We start from the raw sequence: 26,584 nt of genomic DNA on the forward strand, positions 1-26,584 counted from the left end.
ATTGCAGTATGTATGCGGTTAGATTTGTCAAGCAGCCGCCTTGTGCTTTCACACTCCGTTTGCAGTGCGCTGCAGCTGCTGACCGCTGCTTTTGACTATAAAAATATTGTGTGATTGACACTTCCTGCGGAAAAGCGCAAAAACAATATAACACCATTTTTTTCACAAAACAATATACTTTATATTATTTGATAGACTAGTAAGTGTGGATTAATGATGTTTAAAATCTCTAGCCTGGTGGTCAGGAAATTAATGGATCAAATCAGCAGATTTGCAAATGTTTATTTATCTCCACATATATCATTAATAAAAATTAGCAGTGTAACTTTGCAGTATACCACATTATATTTCCTACGAGAGTATTCAACGGCAATAAACGTCTCATATGGCAATAAATATCTTCACAACATTATTGTTTCTAAAATGTTGACAAAATTATTTTCAAAGTTATTCAGAGATGCACACATTATTCCGCATATGATTTGAATATTAGACTTAACATAACAGCATCATGAAATGAATAAACAGAGAAGGAAGCAGGATTGATATAAATTGTATTATTATAAAACAATAAGCAATATTACTGAAATAAACTCTTAAGGTAAATGCGCCAAACACGCTTTTAACCACACTAACAGGTCAAAATAAGCAATGACAGTGGAAAAAACATTATTATCTCTCAACACTTTATATGACAAATAATATATTTAAAGGAAATATTCTTACAGTATTCAAAGATGCACACATAATTCCATTTATTACTCCCTGTTGTCTCTGGCCTCGTTCTGTTAATATTGACAGGTGCGCATCCCTGTCTTCCAAACAGGTATCATTTTGTATAGTTAATCCTTAAAATTAGCCATGATTTTATTATTGTGAAAAAAATTGATTACGGTTTGTATTACTCTTGTTTTTTTTTTTTTTTTACCACCGAGGGCCTACAGATGTTTCCCCCGCGAACATTCCACCACAGCCCAAACAAACCCTGACTGTCACATGCATGCATTTATACGCCGAAAACACTGTCCAAATCTTTTTTAATTATTTCAAAACACAGAAAACAGCGCTAAAACCCCTCACGGAGTGAAAAAAGGTAGACAGACTGAACTTCGACATAAATACCTTTTGACATGTTTTGTGAAGAAGAAGAACCGTTCCGGTAAAATTCTGTTCTTTAACAATAATGCATGGATTATCATTTAACAAGAATAACCATGGTTTTACTACAGTAAGGTTTAACTATGGTTGTAGAAAATCTGTAGTAAACATGTTTTTTATTTTGCTTTAAGGTAAAACGGTTCATTTTGGTAAGGGTCATTAATTGTTTTACTGTTTGCTGTTACGACTACCACAATTAAACGTAATTTTACTTCACATGTTTTGTTTGCTTCATTAAAACGAATTTAATTTCATTTAATTTGTTTCTTAATTTTAATGTATGTTTTGTTAATAACTTTTGTGGATATAAATAAATAAGAACATTAAAAGTAGTGAATAAGATAAGACGACGTCACTGGCCACAGGTCAGTAGCCTTCACTACGCTTCTGCTATGAAAGTGTATAAAGGTACATAAGTTAAATGTATGTTTGGTCTGATCGGGTCAATATGCTGATGTCCGGGTGTGTAAGACTAGTCGATCTGCAATAATTATTCGAAAAGAAAAAAATCTATTAATTTTTTTAACGTGTCGCAGGTTTAAGGCATTGTAATATAGAATGGTCATTTAATGCGTTATCAATTGATCCGTGTTATTTTATGTAAAGAAGTATACATGAAAATTATTTTGTATGTATTTCTAATTGTTTTGGCCATTCGGTTCGCAGTAACCTATTTCGAGATTTAAAGAGACACAAGGCAGCATTTTTATGTTAATAAATCATCTTCGTAAGTCTGTATATGGTTAAATGACTCATTACATGACGAATGAAGACTCTCTCGCCCGCCCCTACCGTCTGTAGGAAGAATACCCCACTTGCAAGTTCGCTGTATCCGACCCAGTGTCCTTCAGTCTCGTCAAGTCTCAGATATAGAAAGCATTTACTCCCAGACACTAGGGGAAGCTAGTAGAGAAATAATACTCAGACTTGCCTTGTGTCCCTTTAACACCGGGTTTTCTGATTTCACTTAATCGCGTGTTATTTAGACGTGCTCCGCATCATGAGAAATTAGCCTCTTTTTACCGATAACCGAGCTAACCGAGACAGACATGGAGAATGAAACGAAACTTAGAAAAAAATTATTATTTGCGGTGCTCTGGTTATGAACCGGATTGCTGGAGATGCAAACAGTAAAACAAGCAATGACTCCGTCTTGGACCCTTACGAAAATTAATCATAGTTTTACTATAGTTAAAGCCAAAATCATGGTTACAACAAGATCGTTTCGAAAACCAAGCACCCAATAGCTTAAAAAACCTTAAACCTTACTGTAGTAAAACCATGGTTATTCTTGTTAGATGATAGTTAGATGATAATCCATTATTGCATAATTGTTAAAGACTTTAACTGGAACAGAATGTTTATTCTTCTTCTACAAAAACATATCAAACTAAATTAAGAATAGTCTGTTATATATAGCCTATATACCTTTTATCATTCGCTCCGTCTGAGGTTATAACACCATTATCTGTATTTTAAAATCTTTAAAAAATGTAACAATGTTTTCAACGTAAAAATACATTCACATACATGTAACAGTCAGTGTTTATTTGAACTGTGATGAAATGTTCGCTGCAGAAACATCCGCAGGCTACCCGAATGCAAAGGCAGCCACACGACAGTGCGAGGCGAACCAGCGTCCGACAATGCAGACAACTCGGCGAGAGGACCAAACAACGCTGCAGTTCCGCCACCCACAGACACGCAACAATCACCACAAACACCAACACTTCTCTGTCCATGCTTCACTTAATCGGTCAGCGAATATAACACTCTCAATCAGCCCTGCTGCCGCCATGTTTCCCACGTGAGAGGCCAGGCAATGGGAGTTGTTGGCCCCGCCTTGACGCAGTGATTCACAGGGCGGGGGCGTGGTCAACTCGGAATGCATTTTCAATTGAATTTTGCTACATCCGTTGCGCGCTATGTAAATGAAAATGCAATCCCATGTTTCCCACCCGTAAATGTAAATGCATTTAGAGAAAATTACATTTAAACGATCATTTTGCTACAGTTTTTGCTTGACCATGTAAAGCACATCTAATCAATCCAGCTAACACATTTCCAATTTAATTTTGCTACATCCATTGCATGCATTGTAAATGAAAATGCAATCCCAAGTTTCCCACCCGTAAATGTAAATGCATTTAGGGAAATTTACATTTAAAGGCGCAAAAGAGGATGTTTCCGCCGACTGAGAATCCAAAGACCGTTACTGAGTTTTTTAAATAAGCGCATGCGCAAGAACAGCCTCCCTCCTTACAGCTCATTTCTAGGAAACGCCTTCCATAACTCGTGCACGAGTCTTTGAACACGAGTGTTTGTTTACCACTGACATATGCTGTGTCGCGTCAGTGGATTCATTATGTGAAAAATTATGATAATAAACACATAAGACGTAAAGTTAGATCAGTCGACGCTACTCCCATTTCAACTAGCGTGTAGCAGACTGGTCACTTACAACTACAGTACAAGAACAACGTCGATATACCTGAATAACAGTACAACAATAATTATTCCACAAAGAAAGAATAATCACTGTTACCTGTCGAAGAGAATTTTTGCGACCTGCGCGTCTGACACCTCTCTGTTCCTTCATTGCTCTCCAGTGTTGAAATGTTTCTCCAATAACGACTCTGGTTAGATAACATTCTTCTGACAATTTTCTCCTCTTCTCAGCGACTTAAAAACTCTTTCTTTTGCGTCCTATTTCGGGTTTCTTCTCTTCCATGGTGCAGATTCGAGGAGGAAAGCAGGAGCGAAAATGAAAACAAACCGAAACTTAAGACGGAGTTTCATGCGCTATGCGCATGCGTCACTCGTGTAACGTTACTGGAGCGCGCACGTCTCTCGCAAGAAACGTAATGGCAGTGATTGACAAGCCAGAGGGCCAATGACGATTGCGATGATTGCATCAACGATTGGCTGATGTTTATAAGGCCCTACCTTATGCACAGATGACATATATTAATTTTATTACTTTCAGTGCGCCTAATAAATAGTCTTTTATCATTTAGTAAAGGCAGTTTCAGGTAATATTGCAAAAATGTATTAAACAAACATCCTCTTTTCCACCTTTAAATGATAATTTTGCTACAGTTTTTGCTTGACAATGTGAAACACATTATATCAGTTCGGGTAATACATTTCCATTTTAATTTTGCAACTTTTAAAGCATTAAAATATGTATTTAAAACAGGGCTGTAGAAAATGGAAAATGTAAATAAAGTATTACATTTTCATTTCTATTTTGCACCAAGGATTGCACATAAAAGCATGGAAAATGTAAACTTAAATACAGAAATGCATTGTCATTTTACATATTGCATTGTCATAATGCATATTACATTCTAAATTGAATTTAGCTACCCATATGCTTCCATAAATGACAACATATAAATCCAACACTAAACATGATTTAATCATGGAAAGTGTGTTGTAACAAAGTTTTTTATATGGCTGATTTCTATTGGTATTACAATAGTTTAACTACAGATACAACGGTTAAACGATGAAATCACTTTTTTTTTACTTAAAAGCAAGTTGAAGTACGAATCACTTAACGTTATTTATCTAAGTTAAGTTAAGCAGGTATTACCAAAACTGCGAGGTGTTACAAAACCACCACGACTATATAACACGTTTTCTGTTAATTGTATAGAGCACGCGTGTTGTGTTAAAATGCTTTTCTAGCTGTTTACAGAAGAGTATCATGACGTCGTCATGCTGTAAATAAGCGACAGGTTACAAAAAAAAACGTAGATAAAACAGATGGACGTGGTACTGTATGAAACCCGCTCTAAAGACAAATGCACTGAGGTAACGTTAAATCAATCATTAAAGAGCAAAGACTGATCTCATTCTGATCTTACCTGTCTCCTTGTGTGCTCTCTGCTGTCTGTCTGCTGTGTTTTCATCCACAGATATAACAGTCTTTACTTTACTGACTCTGCGCGCATGTCGTTTCATCTTCTTCACTGATCGATACGTGATCAATACCTAAGGGCTCCGATTATATTATTCACAAACACATCACACATCTGCAGTCACTGGCGCCACGTACTCTGAAACGCACGAGTTAAAAAACTTAGTTATGAATATAATTTATAAAATCTTAAATATATGTATGTATTTCTATATCTTCATGTAATTATGTCACAAAAACCCGACAGCAAATGTCACGACCGGAAGTGTTCTAATGTCAACACTCACACTGACAGGGGATATGACGTCACTGCGCCAAAACTGCCCACAGCGCCACCAGCCGCTTGAATGCGCCAAGGCTCCTAATAATGCAGTTTTTCTGAATTACTAAAACACTAAACCACACTCAAATTCATATGGCCTAAACCCATTTGTCAGATCATGCAAAACTCTAACTTAAAACACAAACTTCTCACTAAAACACACATTTTACACTGCAATGCACTCATTTTATAAATGCAGGCAGGCAAACGTTGAACACAACTACAAACAGTTGTCATCAAGCAAACACAACAACTCAAAATTGTACACACTTTTAATCTAATGGTATTTTTTTGCCAATTGTATGGATAAGAAATAGTCTTAGAGGCAGATGAAGAGTAGGCTATGAGGAAGAACACCCAAGAGACGATGCAATTGGCAAAATTTGCCGTTGGATTGCTGACTTTTTACAAAATTAAAGTGCTGCTTACAGTAATATTAAAAACTTACTTGCAGTATGTAACGATCGCAACTGTATTTACATGTATCACATTATAGTGGAGTGTGCCCTTTAAGAGACTGATCATGTCACGTCAGACATTTGTGGGTTGAGAGTTTTTTTGAGATGAGAAACACAGTAGATGTTAAGCGTGCTCTACCTCCCTGTTATATTTTGTTTATTTTGTGACGCTAAGAAAGAGTAATCTCTCATGTATATTACTGTTTAAATTGTATTTTATTTTATTGTGTTTAAATTGTATTGTATTTTACTGATGAATTGGTGTAATCCTGCCCAGGGACAGCAGATGAAATTTAGCTTTGTAGCTAATTCTGGGGTAGTATCATTACTGTCCATTGTCCCTGTCAAATAAAGAACTAATAATAATAATAAATGTATGAGGGGATTGTGTTGTCTGTGAACCTACCATTAAATGTGCGTAATACAGCCTTTCCGCCTATAAGCTCTTTCTTTCACCTATTTCATAAGAGTTATCTGGGTCAAAGCATTACAAGTACTTACAGTTAAGTGTTCACTATATTCACTGAACTAAACTTGTGATTACAGTAATAGAGATTTTTAACACTATTTGTCAAGTGTTTTGTTATATAGATTGTTTCAGCAGTAACAACATAAACACGCGGCTTTCGTGGTCATCACGTAACTTCCGGTAAACTCTTTCTAAGAATAAATAAAAGTCCTTTTAAAGTAGTTTATTTATATAACAAGCAAAATAAACAACACGTAGATTACATAGGAACCCAAAACATTTGTTATTTTCGACGAGGTATTTGTTTAAGAGTTCAGTTTCAGCAACTAGTCACAGACCATTTAACAATCAGAAACTGGAAGTTCGGACCAGACGCTTATCGCGTCACTGCATGTGCGCCCGATGAAACGGTCTATACAATAAACATGTATTTTATATCCTGGATGTTGTGTTTTCCATTTTTAAGGTAGTGTCTAATGGATGCTCAGTGTTTTATATTAGGCTATAGACTTGTGTGTTTATGATTTTAAAGCTTAGTTCGTTTTTGCTAGAAGAGTCAGGGGTTCTGTGAATTTTGTTTGAAAATTTGGATTTGTGTTTAAAGTTTTTAGAAAATGAGTGCATGGTTTCAAAAACTGTGTTTTAGCTATTCAAAAAACTGTAATTTCACTGATCGGTTTCCATCACAGATTACTGGACATGTAATTAATCCCATTTTAAAATATTTTTGTAATAGTTTCTTATTATTGTGTAAGGGTTTTGACTTCTGTTCTGTTTGTTTTGTTGTCAGGTCTTTTATTTTGATATCCTGTTCTGTTTTCAGTCTTTTATTTTGTAATCTTGTCATGTCACGCTTCACGTTCCCCTTCTTGTTTATCTGTATTCACCTTATTCCGCCACGCCCCTTTTTAATTCTTCGCTCTTCCGCATTTTGTCAACCGATTTCCGCTGCTAATATGGCACAGTGCATTCGATGGTTAGTTTGGTGGTTAGAAGATTGTTTGTAGTTCACTATAACTTTAGCGAAATGACAAATATCGCTACTGCTGTAAATGTTTTAAATTAGGAGGACGGTTAAAACTTCATATGACGCTCGGATAGTCTTATATTGTCCCATCAATCGTCTCATCGTTAGACGATATGAAGCGGCCGCGGCAAGTAACCTATGGGACATATTACCTCGTCCTGTCAGGAGTTGATGGAGCAGCATTGAAAATTATTAAAAGTATGTTTACCAATATTTACACAGTGATTTCTTCTTTTTTAAAGCAAATGTGCACCTTAGCCAGTCCAATAACTATTTCGTTTTTATGTGGTAGCCTACCATGATAGAATTCATTTGCAAACTTGCCAACACTTATTCCTTTAAATCAGGAGACTTAAATCCTTTTAAGTGGAATCTACAAAACTCACATATGGTTTAAAGCAACACCAAAGAGGTTTTTTTTACCTTAAAATAACGTTTCCAAAAAAGTTTCAGTGGTTCATCTACACAAAACAGGGTGAATGGCACTTTCACATTAGCTTTGCAGCCCTCTATCGGCCAAAACCGCACTAAAGAGGTTTCCAACCGTCGGGTAGCGGTCCTGTAGTTCGAGTGAAAACTACAAAAACTTGCTTTACGGCAGACCTACAATCCAATCAGAGCCAGCTATGCTGCAGTATTTACGACAGTGTTAATGAACAATTACGCTTCTAACCTGTAGGGGGAGCAAAGAGCCAGAGTTCTTTAGTGTTGCTTTAAGAAATTCCTTACAGATAATATCTGATCACACTGTAAATGTTTATATAACTGCATGGCAGGTTACATCTGATCACATAGTAAATGTTTAATATAACTGCATGACAGGTAACAGCTGATCACATAGTAAAGGTGTAATATAACTGCACAACATCTGATCACATAGTAAATGTTTAATATAACTGCATGACAGGTAACATCTGATCACACTGTAAATGTTTATTATCACTGCATGACATCTGATCACATATGAAGGTTTAATGTAACTTTACAACAGGTAAAGCAAGACCACCCTGCAATAAATTAAGACACAGCTTTATCTGAGTCATCAGGAGCTGATCCCAAGTGTATATCTGGAAGCTGTTGGTGTATGTACTGGTAAAGTGCTTGGCAACTGTGTAATGGATGCAATATCAACCCTCTGTAAAGCTGACACAAAGATGGTTGTTTCTTAGCAGAGATATGTAAATTTGTGCCAGCTCAACACATTGAAGCAGTTTCTCGGACAGTGTTTACAGGACTAGGATTTAATTATATTAGGACATTTTCGTTTTTACAAACAAACCCTACAAAAAAACAAGACTGGTGCGCATCTTGTGACAAAACAATGGCACTCATATGTTGAGGTATGTCAGTACAAGGTGTTTTTAAATTATTGTAGCTCAAATATGCATTTTAGCCTGGGACCAGCATAAGCCCTGTCAGGGAAACCGCACCATTGTTTTCCCATATCAGATGTAGGTTGTTTCAGGTTGAGTTGTGATTTTAAAGTGTAGTTGTGGTCAGAGACGGATGGATCCTCCCATTGTGTTTCTGCATCACAGTTTAGGAACATGTTGATTGTATCATCCTCACAGTTGTCCACTGCATCACTACACATCAATGCATCTGTGAAAATAATATAACCATAAACATTTTTATGTTAGTATTTTAAATAAACTTGCATCATGAGAATTAATATATAAATGGCACCCATACTTAAACAGAACAGTGTGTAAGAGAGAGATGCATTAAAAAGAGACAGTAACATTATACACACAACCTCTACCTTCAGTGTTAAAGGCGGAGTCCACGATGTTTGAAAAACGGTTTGGAAAAGGAGACGGGCCGACTACCAAAACACACTTATAGCCAATCAAATCAAATCAAATGCCGGGTTGCGTATGTGTGGGACGGGTCTATCAACAGAAGGTCCAGATTCTATTGGGGTAGGGGCGTGTTTGTTTAGGTGATTTCAAATATCAACATTGGCTTTCAAACATCAAGGACTCCGCCTTTAAATAATGCATTGTTTAATAGGTCATTATCAATATCTGAATGAGACATTAACTGACATTCTAGCATCTGAAATCTCAGTAACTTGTAGGAATCACGTGGGCTACTGTAAGAATGTAATGTACTATAATATCTCGTTGTACTATCATAAATATAAAAATATAGGTGGATGTTTTGGATGTTCTGGATTTTGAACCATTGCCTGTTTTTTTGGATTACGTTTTTGGATAGCCCTTGTTGGATTTGTTTGCCTGCCCTTTTGGGATTATTTAATAAAACCTCTTTGCATTTGGATTCGTCTCACTCCCACTTGTGTAAGCAGCCCCACGTTACATATTGGATCCTTTTAGATTACTTCACATTGATTCAACAGCCTCATTTACCTGGTTCAAAAGTAATATGTCTAAAGAAATCTCAAATAGACCTTTGGCTAATTTTAGACTGTCTCTCATCATATATTTGTTCTTGTGAAATATCTATGGCCCTGTTAACAGATCATTCTGGTATTTCATTGATCTTTCATAGTAAAAAAAAACAAAAACTACATAATAAATCCAGGCTCTGACAGATATTCCTATTTCATTAAAATTGGATTCATTAAAAAAGTGAGTGTAGAAGCTTTTCTAATAAATATGGAAAATAATTGGCTATGTCAGCCAAGTATGGGCCAGGTGTTGGCAATAATGGCCCTGGATGGCAGACAACATTTTGGCCAGTTGTGGGTGGGTGGCCCAGATCAGTCTAGTGAACCTACAGGCACACATAGGCCCTGTCCCAAATGGCGCACTTCATGTGGACTTTCGGTCTCGTGGCCTTAAATTGCGCGTGCTCGCTTAGTCCACGAGTCCGTAGGGTGTCCCATCTGTCATTTTTACGCTTTGAAGTGTGCTCATCAGCGCCTCCTTTGCCCCCTTGATGCGGTCTTCAGCGAAGCCCGCACTGCAGCAGGCTTCGCGCACTTTACCAACCCAGAAGTCCTTGCGAAAGAGCAATCAGACCAATCAGACGACGGAAGGGAGGAGCTCACACTGACGGGCAACTTCTCTACCTATTTCCGGTGTGACGCTCGAGTCTGTCCCAAAATACGACTCCGTTGCACCCACGTGGACTCGCATTAAGGGTCCCTAAAGTCTGGACTACGTGATGTCATCAAAGTGTGGACTCTGAGGAGGACCACAAGTCCGGAGTGTGCCATTTGGGACAGGACCATTGACACATATATGCACTCACACCCGACACAGGCACATGCTGACACAGGCACATGCAGACACTGACATGGTTTACTCAGACACGGGCATACAAAGTAAACTTGTAGTAAACTTGAACCCATCTTTGCATGAAAGTTGGGTTAATGGTTAATATGTGTTAACTAAATGAATATACAGAGATAGTATGTTAAAAGCACATTTCAGTTCTTTCTTTCTTTCTTTACTTTATTTATAAAGCACTTTTCAATTCAATTCAATTGGTGATTGTTTCAAAGCAGCTTTACATTAATAGAAGCAGTGGAAAGCACAGAAAAACGACAGATAGCACAACATAATACACGATAGCACAAGCAGCTAAATTTGCTGCGGCTATGAATCAACATTATAAGCATGCGTATTGCTAATTTAACGTAAAGAAGAGGGTGCTAAGTTAAGCCCAAGAAGGCTGCCTCCCCGGGTTGAAAAACCCCCTAGGAGAAAAAAAAACCCCCAGGCTTAGCCGGGGAAGTAAAAAAAAGTCCTAGGAGGGAAAAACCCTTGGGAGATATATTTATATATACATTGAAACGATTAAGGAGATTAGGCGGAGGTTAAGCGGGTTCTGCCGGTGGTCGTTGGTCATGCAACAGCTGGGCATCACGTTGAAGGTCTGCCGGTGGGTCAGAGGTGTGCCGACTTTCACATTTACCGGAACTGGGTCTGTTTGTCTCATTGTCCTCAGAGACAAGGACGAGACATGAAGAAAGAAAAACAAAACCCAATTAGCGTAGGGGCCATTCATATGTATACACATGTACATATACACAATGTATACACATGTACATATACATATATATATACACACATACACACACATGTACATATACGTATTGAAGATACAACGTCATCCCAGTGACAGACTCTGCACAGTTTGGTTTAGGGAGAACGAGAAACATGCACAGGACGGCGAATGTTTTTGGAAATGGATGCAGTGACACCCTTTTAAGGACTGAAGTCCCGCCCCCGACTAGTGGGCTTAACACCACAAATCTATACCCACCGAGCTTTATTGAAATCCGGACGAGCAAGGGAGTAAAGGGGAGACGGGGACGTGACTGCGCCAGCCATCTCCCTGATGCCTGTCTGGGCTTCACAGTACTCCCCTACTCGACTCAGAAACCTCAGGAGGAGGGCCGAGCAAGTGATAACATAATGCCATACATAACTTTCAATCACTCCTCTGCGCTTGGCAATTAATGGCCCGATTCGGGGTTTTATTGGTCTAGTTTTGAAGTTTTGGCCTTGTATTGTGGTTTGTATGTGCACAGAGTAGCGTTTCTTTTCCTTATATGTAGCCTTTTCTATTTTATACATGACATTTGTTTTTGAACGTTTATGCCCGGCTCATGGTTTGCTGCACATATGTAAATGAGTAAGGAGAGATTAAACATTTTTCTTAAGAATATTAATAGCATTTACCATGCTTTGAAGTGTTGACGAAAATGAGGATTTAGTTTATTTATTTATTAGGTTGTACAAGCTATCTATTGTGAGATGAGTACCATTACTAAAACAGTTATGTGAATGCTTTGTTGAAGAGAAAAGTTTTAAGTCTAGATTTAAAATTATCGACTGTGTCCGATTCTCGGACATCGGTTGGTAAATCATTCCAGAGCTTAGGGGCTAAGTAGGAAAAGGATCTTCCACTTTTAGACACTTTTGATAGTCTAGGGATAATCAAGAGACCAGAATTTTGCGACCGTAGTGTGCGTGATGGATTGTATTCTGATAGTAATTCTCTAAGATATGAGGGTGCTAGGCCATTTAAGGCTTTGTAGGTGATTAGTGATATTTTAAATTGTATGCGATATTTAACTGGTAGCCAGTGTAAAGATGCCAGAATTGGGCTTATGTGATCGTACTTTTTAGATCGAGTAAGTACCCTTGCGGAAGCGTTTTGAACTAGCTGAAGCTTGTTTACTTGATTTGCATGGCATCCCCCGAGTAGCGAGTTACAATAGTCTATTCTAGAGGTCATAAAAGCGTGGATAAGTTTCTCTGCGTCAGATGTAGACAGTATATGGCGTATTTTCGAGATATTTCTAAGATGGAAGAATGCTGTGCGGCAGACGTTGGCGATATGACTATCGAAGGATAAGTTGCTGTCAAACATCACACCTAAGTTCCTAACCGTGGAAGATGGCACCACAGTGCAGCCATCTATGTGCAACTTGTAATCTGACATATTATGTTTGTAGCGATTCGGTTCAATAATAAGTATCTCTGTCTTATTGGAGTTCAGCTTAAGAAAGTTATGTGGCATCCAGTCACTAACATCGCTAAGGCAGTCTGTTAGCTTAGAAAACGTGTGTGTTTCGCTGGGATGTGAGGAGATGTAAAGCTGGGTATCATCCGCATAGCAGTGAAAACTTATGTTATGTTTCCTGATAATGTCTCCTAGGGGTAACATGTATAACGAGAACAGGATAGGACCTAAAACCGATCCCTGCGGTACACCGTATTTAACCAGGGAGTGATATGACTCTTCCTCGTTTACATAAACAAAGTGATAGCGATTGGTTAGATACGACCTAAACCAGGCTAGCGCCTGACCACTGATACCAACATAGTTTTCTAGTCTATTGAGTAAGATTGTGTGATCTATTGTGTCAAAGGCTGCACTAAGGTCTAATAATATAAGAATTGAGATTTCACCACGATCGGATGTTAATAGGAGGTCATTTGTAACTCTAAGCAACGCTGTCTCTGTGCTATGGTGGGGCCTGAATCCTGATTGGAACTTTTCATATGTACTATTATTTGTCAAGAATGTGCGTAACTGGCTTGCCACTACCTTTTCTAATATTTTCGAAAGAAAAGGGAGATTTGAGATTGGTCTAAAGTTATTAAGCTCTCCCGGGATCAAGCTGTGGTTTTTTAATCAGCGGTTTAATAACTGCTAGCTTGAAAGCTGTTGGAACGTATCCTATTTCTAGCGATGAGTTAAAGATATTTAGAACCGGGGTTGACACTACAGGGAATACCTCTTTAAGTAGTTTTGTGGGAACGGGGTCTAATATACAGGACGATGATTTGAATGATGTAACTAGTCTAGAGAGCTCATCTATTGTAGTAGGTTTAAATGAATCAAGATGTTCGTATGGTAGTCTAGTGTTAAGTGAACTAATAGGTAGAGTGGTGGCTGCCTGGGTAGCTACGATGTTTTCCCTTATAGCCGTAATTTTGTAAGAAAAGAAGTTCATGAAGTCGTTACTATTGTGTTGAAGTTTACTACTGGTTTCTGTTTGTTCTTTGTTTCTTGTCAGTTTTGCAACTGTGCTAAAGAGGAAACGAGGGTTATTATGATTCTCATTTATAAGCTAGCTAAGATAGGTAGATCTGGCGGTTTTAATAGCCTGTCTGTAGTGTTTAACACTCTCTTTCCATGCTGCACGCCATACCTCTAACTTTGTGCTTCTATAATTTCTTTCCATTTTCCTAGTTGCCTTTTTGAGTGCTGCGGTGTGATGGTCATACCATGGAGCTGGCGGTTTTTCTTTGATTCTCTTTTTTCGAATGGGAGCAACGGCATCCAATGTGTTAGAACAGACATTGTTTAGGTTTTCTATTACAATATCTAGATCGTCACAGTTATCTGCTACATGTTTAATTTGGGACAGGTCTGGAAGAGTGCTAATAAAGCTATCTTTAGTGGTGGAAATTATTGTTCTGGCTAATCTGTAGCATGTTGTGGATTGAGTGATCCTATCTAGAGGTACAGTGTATGACACAAGGTAATGGTCAGAAACTGCATCACTCTGAGGTGATATTTTGATGTCGTTAATATTGAGTCCGAGTGACAGAAATTAGAAAGTCTAATGTGTGCTTACGAGTATGCGTTGGCCCTGTCACGTTTTGTCTAATATTGAGAGAATTTAGAACATCAATAAACGCACGTCCTAATGCATCTTTTGGGTTATCCACATGAATATTAAAATCACCAACGATAAGAGCTTTATCTACAGTGACTACAAGCTCAGACAGGAAATCTGCTATTTCTTTAAGGAAATCTGCATGGTGGCCCGGAGGTCTATAGATTGTAGCTAAGGCAAAAGAGAGCTGTTTGTGGTTACGATCAGTTATTTCCATATTTAACAACATTAGTTCAAATGATTTAAATTTTAGTTCAGATTTTTGGTTTACTTTAAAAATTTTGTTGTATATTGTAGCTACACCACCCCCTCTCCCCTTTAATCGAGGTTCGTGTTTATAATAATAGTCTTGTGGGGTGGATTCGTTTAAACTAATGTAGTCGTCTGCTTTAAGCCAGGTTTCTGTTAAACAGAGTGCATCTAAGTTTTGGTCTGTAATTATTTCATTGACAATAGGTTCTTTATTGGTAAGCGATCTAATGTTCAGAAGGCCGAATTTTAACATTCGAGATTCATCTGGTAATGTATTGTTTTCTAATTTTATATTAATCAGATTTGTACCAGGTGTGGCAAGCGGTGCTCTGTATTCATTTGTTTGGGGAACAGATACAGTTGAAATGTGTTGATATTCTGGTAAGATTGACTCGAAGTGCTGGGATATAAGTGATCTTGACATATCACGGCAGCTAACAGACGGACGGTTAAGCCGATCCGTCTGTTTCCTGACCTGTACCCTGGATAGTCAGACTGTATTAGAAGTAAGACTATTGGTCAGATTTATAGAGAGAATCGCCCTTCCGTCCTGAGACGGATGGAGGCCATCTCTCTTTAGCAGGTCAGGTCTCCCCTGGAAATGCTTCCAATTGTCTATAAACCCTACGTTATGCTGAGGGCACCATTTTGACATCCAGTCGTGAAGAGACAGTAATCTGCTGTAAGTTTCATCCCCCCGGTAGGCGGGGAGGGGACCAGAGCATATTACATTGTCTGACATTGTTTTAGCAATTTCACATATCTCTTTAATATTATCTTTAGTGATCTCCGACTGGCGGAGTCTGGTGTCATTCGTGCCGGTGTGAATAACAATTTTAGAAAACTTACGCTTAGCATTAGCCAGCACTTTAAGTTTTGATCTAATGTCTGAAGACCTGGCTCCCGGTATACAATCGACTATGGTGGCTGGTGCCTCAATGTTCGCGTTTCTAAGTATCGAATCTCCAATAACCAAGGCACTATTAACAGACGTCTCAGTCGGTTTATTGCTTAGAATATCGAACCTGTTAGAAATTACCAGGGGGTCTTGGGTGGGCACCGGATACGACTGTGCCGCCTGACAGTCACCCAGTTAGTCGGCCGCTTTGACTCAGATGACGGAACCGAGCTATGTGTATTATGTTTAATACTAGGCGCACCCGAAACAGTGTTTGTAGCATTAGCGTTATTAGCGTTTGTAGCATTAGCGGTATTAACGTTTGTAGCATTAGCGGTATTAACATTTGTAGCATTAGCGGTATTAGCGTTTGTAGCATTAGCGACATTAGCGTTTGTAGCATTAGTGGTATTAGCGTTTGTAGCATTAGCGGTATTGCTGTCATCAACTAGCGTTTGGATGCGCGCTGCTAGTTCTGCAATCTTATCCGTCAGCCTTACTACTTCAATACACTTAGCACAAGTAAACCCCTCTGTGCTGATGGAAGAAGCTAAACTGTACATGTGGCAAGTAATGCAGGTTACAATAACAAGCGGAGTCTTACCGCTTTCATGTTGGGTGATGGCGTCTTCGGTCACCTGGACGCAGTCCGTTAAGCTACATCGCGAGGGAAGCTCTCTCGCAGCACGCCCCGATCGCCTGCGGACATCTGTAGCCAGGGTGATGTGAGGCACGCTGAATCTGCGAAGGCCGGGCAGCAGCTCCTCCACGGCTTCCCGATCGCTTTCATTCTGGGCAATGGCGTCTCCGTTCCCTCGAGCGCGGTCCGTGAAGCTGCACCGCGTAGGGTGTTCGCTTTTTGCACGCCTCGGTCGCTTGTGGACGTCTGGAGCCTGGGTGAACTGGGCGCTGTACATCGCGTAGGATCTGCGATAACCGGGTATCAACTGCTCCACAGCTTCCCGCTCAGGTGAGGACAGGTCTGAATAGCATACATTGGATGAGTCCGCCATTAGATCGGCAAATGGTAACCACACCGGCACCTGTTTGTTGATGCTAGCGGGCTATATGCTAACACTGGGTGTTTAGTAGTGAAAAATCGTTTCACGTGGTAGTACTGCTCAATAGTCGTCACGGTAAAGTATTCTTGAGATAAACGAATATGTTATATTATATAAATAGGAACAAGGTAGTCAGAAAATAGGATTTGGATGATAAACTCGATGGAGCTCTGATCTATTCTGTCTGTACGCTGGCAACTACGTCAGCAACTACGTCAGGGAATCATCACGGTGATGTTTTCACACGACACCCTTTATGTATGTTGGACGGTTTTATGTAGAAAAGACCATATCACAAAAAAGATTTTAGCTGGGTTTTCACGGCCAGGGTCACGTTTTGTCAAATGTGCTTTTTCTCGTGCAGCTCAAGAGTCACTTTGGCATGTTACGTAGACGTAGCTACATTTCCTTGAGCTTAGAAACGTTGCCTCTCTGGTGACGTTTTGGATGAAGACTGCTTTTCCTGAAGTAAAGAGAGTCTCAAGCAGAAGCAAGATTTCTCCACTTAAATAGATAATATGCACTCTGTTTGAAGACTGAAGCAGTTACCCGCCCATTCTGGCATTCTAGTAATATTTACCCTGTCCATAGACCAAAGAGTAGCTAACAGGTCATGGTAATGAAATCCCGTTCTTGCCTGAGGCGTGAAGCCCTGGGACTCTTCTGTGAGCCTGGATAGCTCAGTCGGTAGAGTATCAGACTTTTAATCTGAGGGTCCAGGGTTCAAGTCCCTGTTCGGGCGATGAGTATGGTGTGTCTAGAGCTCTGTTTCGTAGGGAACGGGGAAAGAATAAAGTTTACCATCACTGAAGGCATGTAGTCGTGGCCGAGTGGTTAAGGCGATGGACTGCTAATCCATTGTGCTCTGCACGCGTGGGTTCGAATCCCATCCTCGTCGTTTGTTGTTACCTTTGAACTGCAACTGCAACCAAGGCGTATAAGCCACAATTTCAAGCCCTCCTGCAAAAAAAGTGTAATGCTGGAGGCCAAAACTTTTGCGTGAAGCAGAACTCTGTCGGCTGACTCCAGTGATCCGGGTTCAGATGTGGTGGAACTTTCTCAAATAACTCTTCCAGTTTACTGCATGACATTATACGGCAAGCGGTGGCAAGATACTAATAACTTCAAGGCTGTTACTGTTAGCACTCTGCATTTTGAATCCAGATTCTCAGGGGGCACTTGAGTGTTTTCAGACTCTAAAGTCCATCCTACGTGCCTACTGTCTAGAAAGTGGTAAAGACTAGGTTGAGGGGTTGCCTTTGTTGATGTTCAGTGTAAGTGGAACAGTACAGTACAGGAATCATAACAACTGGAAACATAAGCAGAATGGTTGAAAGCATACGTTGTCTCTACCACAATTTGTATAGGTCAGTGCTAGAGCATTTAACAGCAGATAGAGACGTCCCACGTTCACTTGGACATTCTCACGATGGCTTTAATTGCTGCGACGTACAACACGTGAAGCTTTTTCAATTCTTCAGCGTGGTGTTGGTTTCACGGGGGTATAGCTCAGTGGTAGAGCATTTGACTGCAGATCAAGAGGTCCCCGGTTCACATCCGGGTGCCCCCTTAGAAAAAGCCCACATGCTTGCAGCGGTAGGTCGGCGTGCTAATGTTTCTGACGCAAAGTTCGTCCTAGAACCTTCTAATGCAGGTGTAGGCAACTCCATTCCTGGAGTGCCGCATTCCTGCAGAATTTATCTTCAGCTCTTATAGTAGCTCTGTGGCTAATTAAGGTCTAAAGGGTCGGCTGAAAACTACAAAACTAGGTTTTATCAGGGTTGGAAATAAAATCTGCAGTACTGCAGCATTACAGGGCCGACGTTGCCCACCACGGTTGTAACGCTAAAGCCGGACATACACTGTGGGATTTCAGCACAATCGTGGCTAAATGCCAACGTACAAGGTTTGCCTGTTTCAAAAGAAACATACATGCATTCCCAGCAAATGCGTCGCCTTTCTCATACAGTATGTGCGGTTACTTTAAACGACCGTTAGGGGTTTTCCCTTTAAAATGTGTGGCGTACAGAGAAAATATGTGGCAGAATCTGTTCAAACAACCAGGGACCGTGAGAGGCAGGTTTCTGTAGTGTAGTGGTTATCACGTTCGCCTCACACGCGAAAGGTCCTCGGTTCGAAACCGAGCAGAAACAGCATGTGCCTTTTGATACAAAGCCAGGTCAAACTTCTTTCGTGATGCACTTTACCATGAAGTGCCATGAAGCACTTTCAAAGTTACACACAGTGGTAGGTTTCCGCCTCACACGCGACAGGTGGCCTGCTCGCAAGTGTGCGAAAAGCATTGCCCCTTTGGGGAGTGTTGCACAGAAAGAGAAAATGTGTGGCCGAATCAATCAAAACAACCGAAGAATCCAAATGAGCAGGTTTCTATGGTGTAGTGGTTAACACGCTCGCCTCACACGCGAAAGGTTCTCGGTTCCTCTGAAATAAACGCTTTGTTAGAGATGTGAAAGGGTTTAAGCCACATTGATTTAATTACGTGAACAGTTAAATCAGTTTGCGAACCCGATCGTCGGTTTGTGAGAGTTAAACTTACGGCGGGTGAGGGTTTTAAAGTTCAGTCTACATTACCCAGCAATTTAGGCCAACGAAAACCTCTTGTTCCCTTTACGTAAAGTCTTGAATGGTTTTCGCCTGTTTCATGTTGAAATCTGTTGAAAACAATTTTGAAAAAAACCCCTATCATTTAAAGGTCAGTCCTTTTTATGATTTCTAAACATGTCTAAGGCGATGGATTGCTAATCCACAGTTCTCTTAACGCCTTTAACTTCCATTAGGCTGATATGAACGCTTTCTAAAAGATAGCATTTCATTTCCTCAACAGTTGATTCAACTTGACACAAGCTGCTATGTACTTGCTGGTCGGTTAGGATTAGGGAAATGCCCAAAGGATACGGTTCCAAGGACGAGGTGGCCGAGTGGTTAAGGCGATGGACTGCTAATCCATTGTGCTCTGCACGCGTGGGTTCGAATCCCATCCTCGTCGTTTGTCGTTACCTTTGAACTGCAACTGCAACCAAGGCGTATAAGCCACAATTTCAAGCCCTCCTGCAAAAACATGTAATGCTGGAGGCCAAAACTTTTGCGTGAAGCAGAACTCTGTCGGCTGACTCCAGTGGTCCGGGTTCAAACGTGGTGGAACTTTCTCAAATAACTCTTCCAGTTTACTGCATGACATTATACGGCAAGCGGTGGCAAGATACTAATAACTTCAAGGCTGTTACTGTTAGCACTCTGCATTTTGAATCCAGATTCTCAGGGGGCACTTGAGTGTTTTCAGACTCTAAAGTCCATCCTACGTGCCTACTGTCTAGAAAGTGGTAAAGACTAGGTTGAGGGGTTGCCTTTGTTGATGTTCAGTGTAAGTGGAACAGTACAGTACAGGAATCATAACAACTGGAAACATAAGCAGAATGGTTGAAAGCATACGTTGTCTCTACCACAATTTGTATAGGTCAGTGCTAGAGCATTTAACAGCAGATAGAGACGTCCCACGTTCACTTGGACATTCTCACGATGGCTTTAATTGCTGCGACGTACAACACGTGAAGCTTTTTCAATTCTTCAGCGTGGTGTTGGTTTCACGTGGGTATAGCTCAGTGGTAGAGCATTTGACTGCAGATCAAGAGGTCCCCGGTTCAAATCCGGGTGCCCCCTTAGAAAAAGCCCACATGCTTGCAGCGGTAGGTCGGCGTGCTGATGTTTCTGACGCAAAGTTCGTCCTGGAACCTTGTAACGCAGGTGTAGGCAACGTCATTCCTGGAGTGCCGCATTCCTGCAGAATTTATCTTCAGCTCTTATCGTAGCTCTGTGGCTAATTAAGGTCTAAAGGGTCGGCTGAAAACTACAAAACTAGGTTTTATCAGGGTTGGAAATAAAATCTGCAGTACTGCAGCATTACAGGGCCGACGTTGCCCACCACGGTTGTAACGCTAAAGCCGGACATACACTGTGGGATTTCAGCACAATCGTGGCTAAATGCCAACGTACAAGGTTTGCCTGTTCCAAAAGAAACATACATGCATTCCCAGCAAATGCGTCGCCTTTCTCATACAGTATGTGCGGTTACTTTAAACGACCGTTAGGGGTTTTCCCTTTAAAATGTGTGGCGTACAGAGAAAATATGTGGCAGAATCTGTTCAAACAACCAGGGACCGTGAGAGGCAGGTTTCTGTAGTGTAGTGGTTATCACATTCGCCTCACACGCGAAAGGTCCTCGGTTCGAAACCGAGCAGAAACAGCATGTGCCTTTTGATACAAAGCCAGGTCAAACTTCTTTCGTGATGCACTTTACCATGAAGTGCCATGAAGCACTTTCAAAGTTACACACAGTGGTAGGTTTCCGCCTCACACGCGACAGGTGGCCTGCTCGCAAGTGTGCGAAAAGCATTGCCCCTTTGGGGAGTGTTGCACAGAAAGAGAAAATGTGTGGCCGAATCAATCAAAACAACCGAAGAATCCAAATGAGCAGGTTTCTATGGTGTAGTGGTTAACACGCTCGCCTCACACGCGAAAGGTTCTCGGTTCCTCTGAAATAAACGCTTTGTTAGAGATGTGAAAGGGTTTAAGCCACATTGATTTAATTACGTGAACAGTTAAATCAGTTTGCGAACCCGATCGTCGGTTTGTGAGAGTTAAACTTACGGCGGGTGAGGGTTTTAAAGTTCAGTCTACATTACCCAGCAATTTAGGCCAACGAAAACCTCTTGTTCCCTTTACGTAAAGTCTTGAATGGTTTTCGCCTGTTTCATGTTGAAATCTGTTGAAAACAATTTTGAAAAAAACCCCTATCATTTAAAGGTCAGTCCTTTTTATGATTTCTAAACATGTCTAAGGCGATGGATTGCTAATCCACAGTTCTCTTAACGCCTTTAACTTCCATTAGGCTGATATGAACGCTTTCTAAAAGATAGCATTTCATTACCTCAACAGTTGATTCAACTTGACACAAGCTGCTATGTACTTGCTGGTCGGTTAGGATTAGGGAAATGCCCAAAGGATGCGGTTCCAAGGACGAGGTGGCCGAGTGGTTAAGGCGATGGACTGCTAATCCATTGTGCTCTGCACGCGTGGGTTCGAATCCCATCCTCGTCGTTTGTCGTTACCTTTGAACTGCAACTGCAACCAAGGCGTATAAGCCACAATTTCAAGCCCTCCTGCAAAAAACATGTAATGCTGGAGGCCAAAACTTTTGCGTGAAGCAGAACTCTGTCGGCTGACTCCAGTGATCCGGGTTCAAACGTGGTGGAACTTTCTCAAATAACTCTTCCAGTTTACTGCATGACATTATACGGCAAGCGGTGGCAAGATACTAATAACTTCAAGGCTGTTACTGTTAGCACTCTGCATTTTGAATCCAGATTCTCAGGGGGCACTTGAGTGTTTTCAGACTCTAAAGTCCATCCTACGTGCCTACTGTCTAGAAAGTGGTAAAGACTAGGTTGAGGGGTTGCCTTTGTTGATGTTCAGTGTAAGTGGAACAGTACAGTACAGGAATCATAACAACTGGAAACATAAGCAGAATGGTTGAAAGCATACGTTGTCTCTACCACAATTTGTATAGGTCAGTGCTAGAGCATTTAACAGCAGATAGAGACGTCCCACGTTCACTTGGACATTCTCACGATGGCTTTAATTGCTGCGACGTACAACACGTGAAGCTTTTTCAATTCTTCAGCGTGGTGTTGGTTTCACGGGGGTATAGCTCAGTGGTAGAGCATTTGACTGCAGATCAAGAGGTCCCCGGTTCAAATCCGGGTGCCCCCTTAGAAAAAGCCCACATGCTTGCAGCGGTAGGTCGGCGTGCTAATGTTTCTGACGCAAAGTTCGTCCTGGAACCTTGTAACGCAGGTGTAGGCAACGTCATTCCTGGAGTGCCGCATTCCTGCAGAATTTATCTTCAGCTCTTATCGTAGCTCTGTGGCAAATTAAGGTCTAAAGGGTCGGCTGAAAACTACAAAACTAGGTTTTATCAGGGTTGGAAATAAAATCTGCAGTACTGCAGCATTACAGGGCCGACGTTGCCCACCACGGTTGTAACGCTAAAGCCGGACATACACTGTGGGATTTCAGCACAATCGTGGCTAAATGCCAACGTACAAGGTTTGCCTGTTCCAAAAGACACATACATGCATTCCCAGCAAATGCGTCGCCTTTCTCATACAGTATGTGCGGTTACTTTAAACGACCGTTAGGGGTTTTCCCTTTAAAATGTGTGGCGTACAGAGAAAATATGTGGCAGAATCTGTTCAAACAACCAGGGACCGTGTGAGGCAGGTTTCTGTAGTGTAGTGGTTATCACATTCGCCTCACACGCGAAAGGTCCTCGGTTCGAAACCGAGCAGAAACAGCATGTGCCTTTTGATACAAAGCCAGGTCAAACTTCTTTCGTGATGCACTTTACCATGAAGTGCCATGAAGCACTTTCAAAGTTACACACAGTGGTAGGTAGCCTCACACGCGACAGGTGGCCTGCTCGCAAGTGTGCGAAAAGCATTGCCCCTTTGGGTAGTGTTGCACAGAAAGAGAAAATGTGTGGCCGAATCAATCAAAACAACCGAAGAATCCAAATGAGCAGGTTTCTATGGTGTAGTGGTTAACACGCTCGCCTCACACGCGAAAGGTTCTCGGTTCCTCTGAAATAAACGCTTTGTTAGAGATGTGAAAGGGTTTAAGCCACATTGATTTAATTACGTGAACAGTTAAATCAGTTTGCGAACCCGATCGTCGGTTTGTGAGAGTTAAACTTACGGCGGGTGAGGGTTTTAAAGTTCAGTCTACATTACCCAGCAATTTAGGCCAACGAAAACCTCTTGTTCCCTTTACGTAAAGTCTTGAATGGTTTTCGCCTGTTTCATGTTGAAATCTGTTGAAAACAATTTTGAAAAAAACCCCTATCATTTAAAGGTCAGTCCTTCTTATGATATCTAAACATGTCTAAGGCGATGGATTGCTAATCCACAGTTCTCTTAACGCCTTTAACTTCCATTAGGCTGATATGAACGCTTTCTAAAAGATAGCATTTCATTACCTCAACAGTTGATTCAACTTGACACAAGCTGCTATGTACTTGCTGGTCGGTTAGGATTAGGGAAATGCCCAAAGGATGCGGTTCCAAGGACGAGGTGGCCGAGTGGTTAAGGCGATGGACTGCTAATCCATTGTGCTCTGCACGCGTGGGTTCGAATCCCATCCTCGTCGTTTGTCGTTACCTTTGAACTGCAACTGCAACCAAGGCGTATAAGCCACAATTTCAAGCCCTCCTGCAAAAAACATGTAATGCTGGAGGCCAAAACTTTTGCGTGAAGCAGAACTCTGTCGGCTGACTCCAGTGATCCGGGTTCAAACGTGGTGGAACTTTCTCAAATAACTCTTCCAGTTTACTGCATGACATTATACGGCAAGCGGTGGCAAGATACTAATAACTTCAAGGCTGTTACTGTTAGCACTCTGCATTTTGAATCCAGATTCTCAGGGGGCACTTGAGTGTTTTCAGACTCTAAAGTCCATCCTACGTGCCTACTGTCTAGAAAGTGGTAAAGACTAGGTTGAGGGGTTGCCTTTGTTGATGTTCAGTGTAAGTGGAACAGTACAGTACAGGAATCATAACAACTGGAAACATAAGCAGAATGGTTGAAAGCATACGTTGTCTCTACCACAATTTGTATAGGTCAGTGCTAGAGCATTTAACAGCAGATAGAGACGTCCCACGTTCACTTGGACATTCTCACGATGGCTTTAATTGCTGCGACGTACAACACGTGAAGCTTTTTCAATTCTTCAGCGTGGTGTTGGTTTCACGTGGGTATAGCTCAGTGGTAGAGCATTTGACTGCAGATCAAGAGGTCCCCGGTTCAAATCCGGGTGCCCCCTTAGAAAAAGCCCACATGCTTGCAGCGGTAGGTCGGCGTGCTGATGTTTCTGACGCAAAGTTCGTCCTGGAACCTTGTAACGCAGGTGTAGGCAACGTCATTCCTGGAGTGCCGCATTCCTGCAGAATTTATCTTCAGCTCTTATCGTAGCTCTGTGGCTAATTAAGGTCTAAAGGGTCGGCTGAAAACTACAAAACTAGGTTTTATCAGGGTTGGAAATAAAATCTGCAGTACTGCAGCATTACAGGGCCGACGTTGCCCACCACGGTTGTAACGCTAAAGCCGGACATACACTGTGGGATTTCAGCACAATCGTGGCTAAATGCCAACGTACAAGGTTTGCCTGTTCCAAAAGAAACATACATGCATTCCCAGCAAATGCGTCGCCTTTCTCATACAGTATGTGCGGTTACTTTAAACGACCGTTAGGGGTTTTCCCTTTAAAATGTGTGGCGTACAGAGAAAATATGTGGCAGAATCTGTTCAAACAACCAGGGACCGTGAGAGGCAGGTTTCTGTAGTGTAGTGGTTATCACATTCGCCTCACACGCGAAAGGTCCTCGGTTCGAAACCGAGCAGAAACAGCATGTGCCTTTTGATACAAAGCCAGGTCAAACTTCTTTCGTGATGCACTTTACCATGAAGTGCCATGAAGCACTTTCAAAGTTACACACAGTGGTAGGTTTCCGCCTCACACGCGACAGGTGGCCTGCTCGCAAGTGTGCGAAAAGCATTGCCCCTTTGGGGAGTGTTGCACAGAAAGAGAAAATGTGTGGCCGAATCAATCAAAACAACCGAAGAATCCAAATGAGCAGGTTTCTATGGTGTAGTGGTTAACACGCTCGCCTCACACGCGAAAGGTTCTCGGTTCCTCTGAAATAAACGCTTTGTTAGAGATGTGAAAGGGTTTAAGCCACATTGATTTAATTACGTGAACAGTTAAATCAGTTTGCGAACCCGATCGTCGGTTTGTGAGAGTTAAACTTACGGCGGGTGAGGGTTTTAAAGTTCAGTCTACATTACCCAGCAATTTAGGCCAACGAAAACCTCTTGTTCCCTTTACGTAAAGTCTTGAATGGTTTTCGCCTGTTTCATGTTGAAATCTGTTGAAAACAATTTTGAAAAAAACCCCTATCATTTAAAGGTCAGTCCTTTTTATGATTTCTAAACATGTCTAAGGCGATGGATTGCTAATCCACAGTTCTCTTAACGCCTTTAACTTCCATTAGGCTGATATGAACGCTTTCTAAAAGATAGCATTTCATTACCTCAACAGTTGATTCAACTTGACACAAGCTGCTATGTACTTGCTGGTCGGTTAGGATTAGGGAAATGCCCAAAGGATGCGGTTCCAAGGACGAGGTGGCCGAGTGGTTAAGGCGATGGACTGCTAATCCATTGTGCTCTGCACGCGTGGGTTCGAATCCCATCCTCGTCGTTTGTCGTTACCTTTGAACTGCAACTGCAACCAAGGCGTATAAGCCACAATTTCAAGCCCTCCTGCAAAAAACATGTAATGCTGGAGGCCAAAACTTTTGCGTGAAGCAGAACTCTGTCGGCTGACTCCAGTGATCCGGGTTCAAACGTGGTGGAACTTTCTCAAATAACTCTTCCAGTTTACTGCATGACATTATACGGCAAGCGGTGGCAAGATACTAATAACTTCAAGGCTGTTACTGTTAGCACTCTGCATTTTGAATCCAGATTCTCAGGGGGCACTTGAGTGTTTTCAGACTCTAAAGTCCATCCTACGTGCCTACTGTCTAGAAAGTGGTAAAGACTAGGTTGAGGGGTTGCCTTTGTTGATGTTCAGTGTAAGTGGAACAGTACAGTACAGGAATCATAACAACTGGAAACATAAGCAGAATGGTTGAAAGCATACGTTGTCTCTACCACAATTTGTATAGGTCAGTGCTAGAGCATTTAACAGCAGATAGAGACGTCCCACGTTCACTTGGACATTCTCACGATGGCTTTAATTGCTGCGACGTACAACACGTGAAGCTTTTTCAAT

The 26,584-nt window shown here is 41.2% G+C and overlaps 1 protein-coding gene and 14 non-coding genes across 15 annotated transcripts in view; 14 read left to right on the forward strand and 1 right to left on the reverse strand.

The window, feature by feature from the left end:
• Positions 1–5,373, reverse strand: part of znf276 (zinc finger protein 276) — a 32,271-nt gene extending 26,898 nt beyond the window's left edge. The window contains exon 1 of the mRNA XM_073868336.1: positions 5,031–5,373. Coding sequence (XP_073724437.1) covers positions 5,031–5,127 — 97 coding nt within the window. The 5' untranslated portion in view covers positions 5,128–5,373. The remainder of the gene's footprint in view (positions 1–5,030) is intronic.
• An 11,974-nt stretch (positions 5,374–17,347) lies between these two features.
• trnak-uuu (transfer RNA lysine (anticodon UUU)) lies at positions 17,348–17,420 on the forward strand. Its single transcript has one exon. It is a non-coding gene; the product is annotated as a tRNA-Lys (tRNA).
• A 74-nt stretch (positions 17,421–17,494) lies between these two features.
• On the forward strand, positions 17,495–17,582 carry trnas-gcu (transfer RNA serine (anticodon GCU)). Its single transcript has one exon. It is a non-coding gene; the product is annotated as a tRNA-Ser (tRNA).
• Positions 17,583–18,176: 594 nt separating this feature from the next.
• Positions 18,177–18,248, forward strand: trnac-gca (transfer RNA cysteine (anticodon GCA)). Its single transcript has one exon. It is a non-coding gene; the product is annotated as a tRNA-Cys (tRNA).
• Positions 18,249–18,758: 510 nt separating this feature from the next.
• trnav-cac (transfer RNA valine (anticodon CAC)) lies at positions 18,759–18,831 on the forward strand. Its single transcript has one exon. It is a non-coding gene; the product is annotated as a tRNA-Val (tRNA).
• A 772-nt stretch (positions 18,832–19,603) lies between these two features.
• Positions 19,604–19,685, forward strand: trnas-gcu (transfer RNA serine (anticodon GCU)). The gene has a single exon. It is a non-coding gene; the product is annotated as a tRNA-Ser (tRNA).
• Positions 19,686–20,284: 599 nt separating this feature from the next.
• On the forward strand, positions 20,285–20,356 carry trnac-gca (transfer RNA cysteine (anticodon GCA)). Its single transcript has one exon. It is a non-coding gene; the product is annotated as a tRNA-Cys (tRNA).
• A 510-nt stretch (positions 20,357–20,866) lies between these two features.
• Positions 20,867–20,939, forward strand: trnav-cac (transfer RNA valine (anticodon CAC)). Its single transcript has one exon. It is a non-coding gene; the product is annotated as a tRNA-Val (tRNA).
• A 772-nt stretch (positions 20,940–21,711) lies between these two features.
• Positions 21,712–21,793, forward strand: trnas-gcu (transfer RNA serine (anticodon GCU)). The gene has a single exon. It is a non-coding gene; the product is annotated as a tRNA-Ser (tRNA).
• Positions 21,794–22,393: 600 nt separating this feature from the next.
• Positions 22,394–22,465, forward strand: trnac-gca (transfer RNA cysteine (anticodon GCA)). Its single transcript has one exon. It is a non-coding gene; the product is annotated as a tRNA-Cys (tRNA).
• A 510-nt stretch (positions 22,466–22,975) lies between these two features.
• On the forward strand, positions 22,976–23,048 carry trnav-cac (transfer RNA valine (anticodon CAC)). The gene has a single exon. It is a non-coding gene; the product is annotated as a tRNA-Val (tRNA).
• Positions 23,049–23,817: 769 nt separating this feature from the next.
• On the forward strand, positions 23,818–23,899 carry trnas-gcu (transfer RNA serine (anticodon GCU)). The gene has a single exon. It is a non-coding gene; the product is annotated as a tRNA-Ser (tRNA).
• Positions 23,900–24,499: 600 nt separating this feature from the next.
• Positions 24,500–24,571, forward strand: trnac-gca (transfer RNA cysteine (anticodon GCA)). The gene has a single exon. It is a non-coding gene; the product is annotated as a tRNA-Cys (tRNA).
• Positions 24,572–25,081: 510 nt separating this feature from the next.
• On the forward strand, positions 25,082–25,154 carry trnav-cac (transfer RNA valine (anticodon CAC)). The gene has a single exon. It is a non-coding gene; the product is annotated as a tRNA-Val (tRNA).
• Positions 25,155–25,926: 772 nt separating this feature from the next.
• Positions 25,927–26,008, forward strand: trnas-gcu (transfer RNA serine (anticodon GCU)). The gene has a single exon. It is a non-coding gene; the product is annotated as a tRNA-Ser (tRNA).
• The last annotated feature ends 576 nt before the right edge of the window (positions 26,009–26,584 follow it).

Source organism: Misgurnus anguillicaudatus, chromosome 6 (assembly GCF_027580225.2).
Source record: "Misgurnus anguillicaudatus chromosome 6, ASM2758022v2, whole genome shotgun sequence".
Lineage (NCBI taxonomy): Eukaryota > Metazoa > Chordata > Actinopteri > Cypriniformes > Cobitidae > Misgurnus > Misgurnus anguillicaudatus.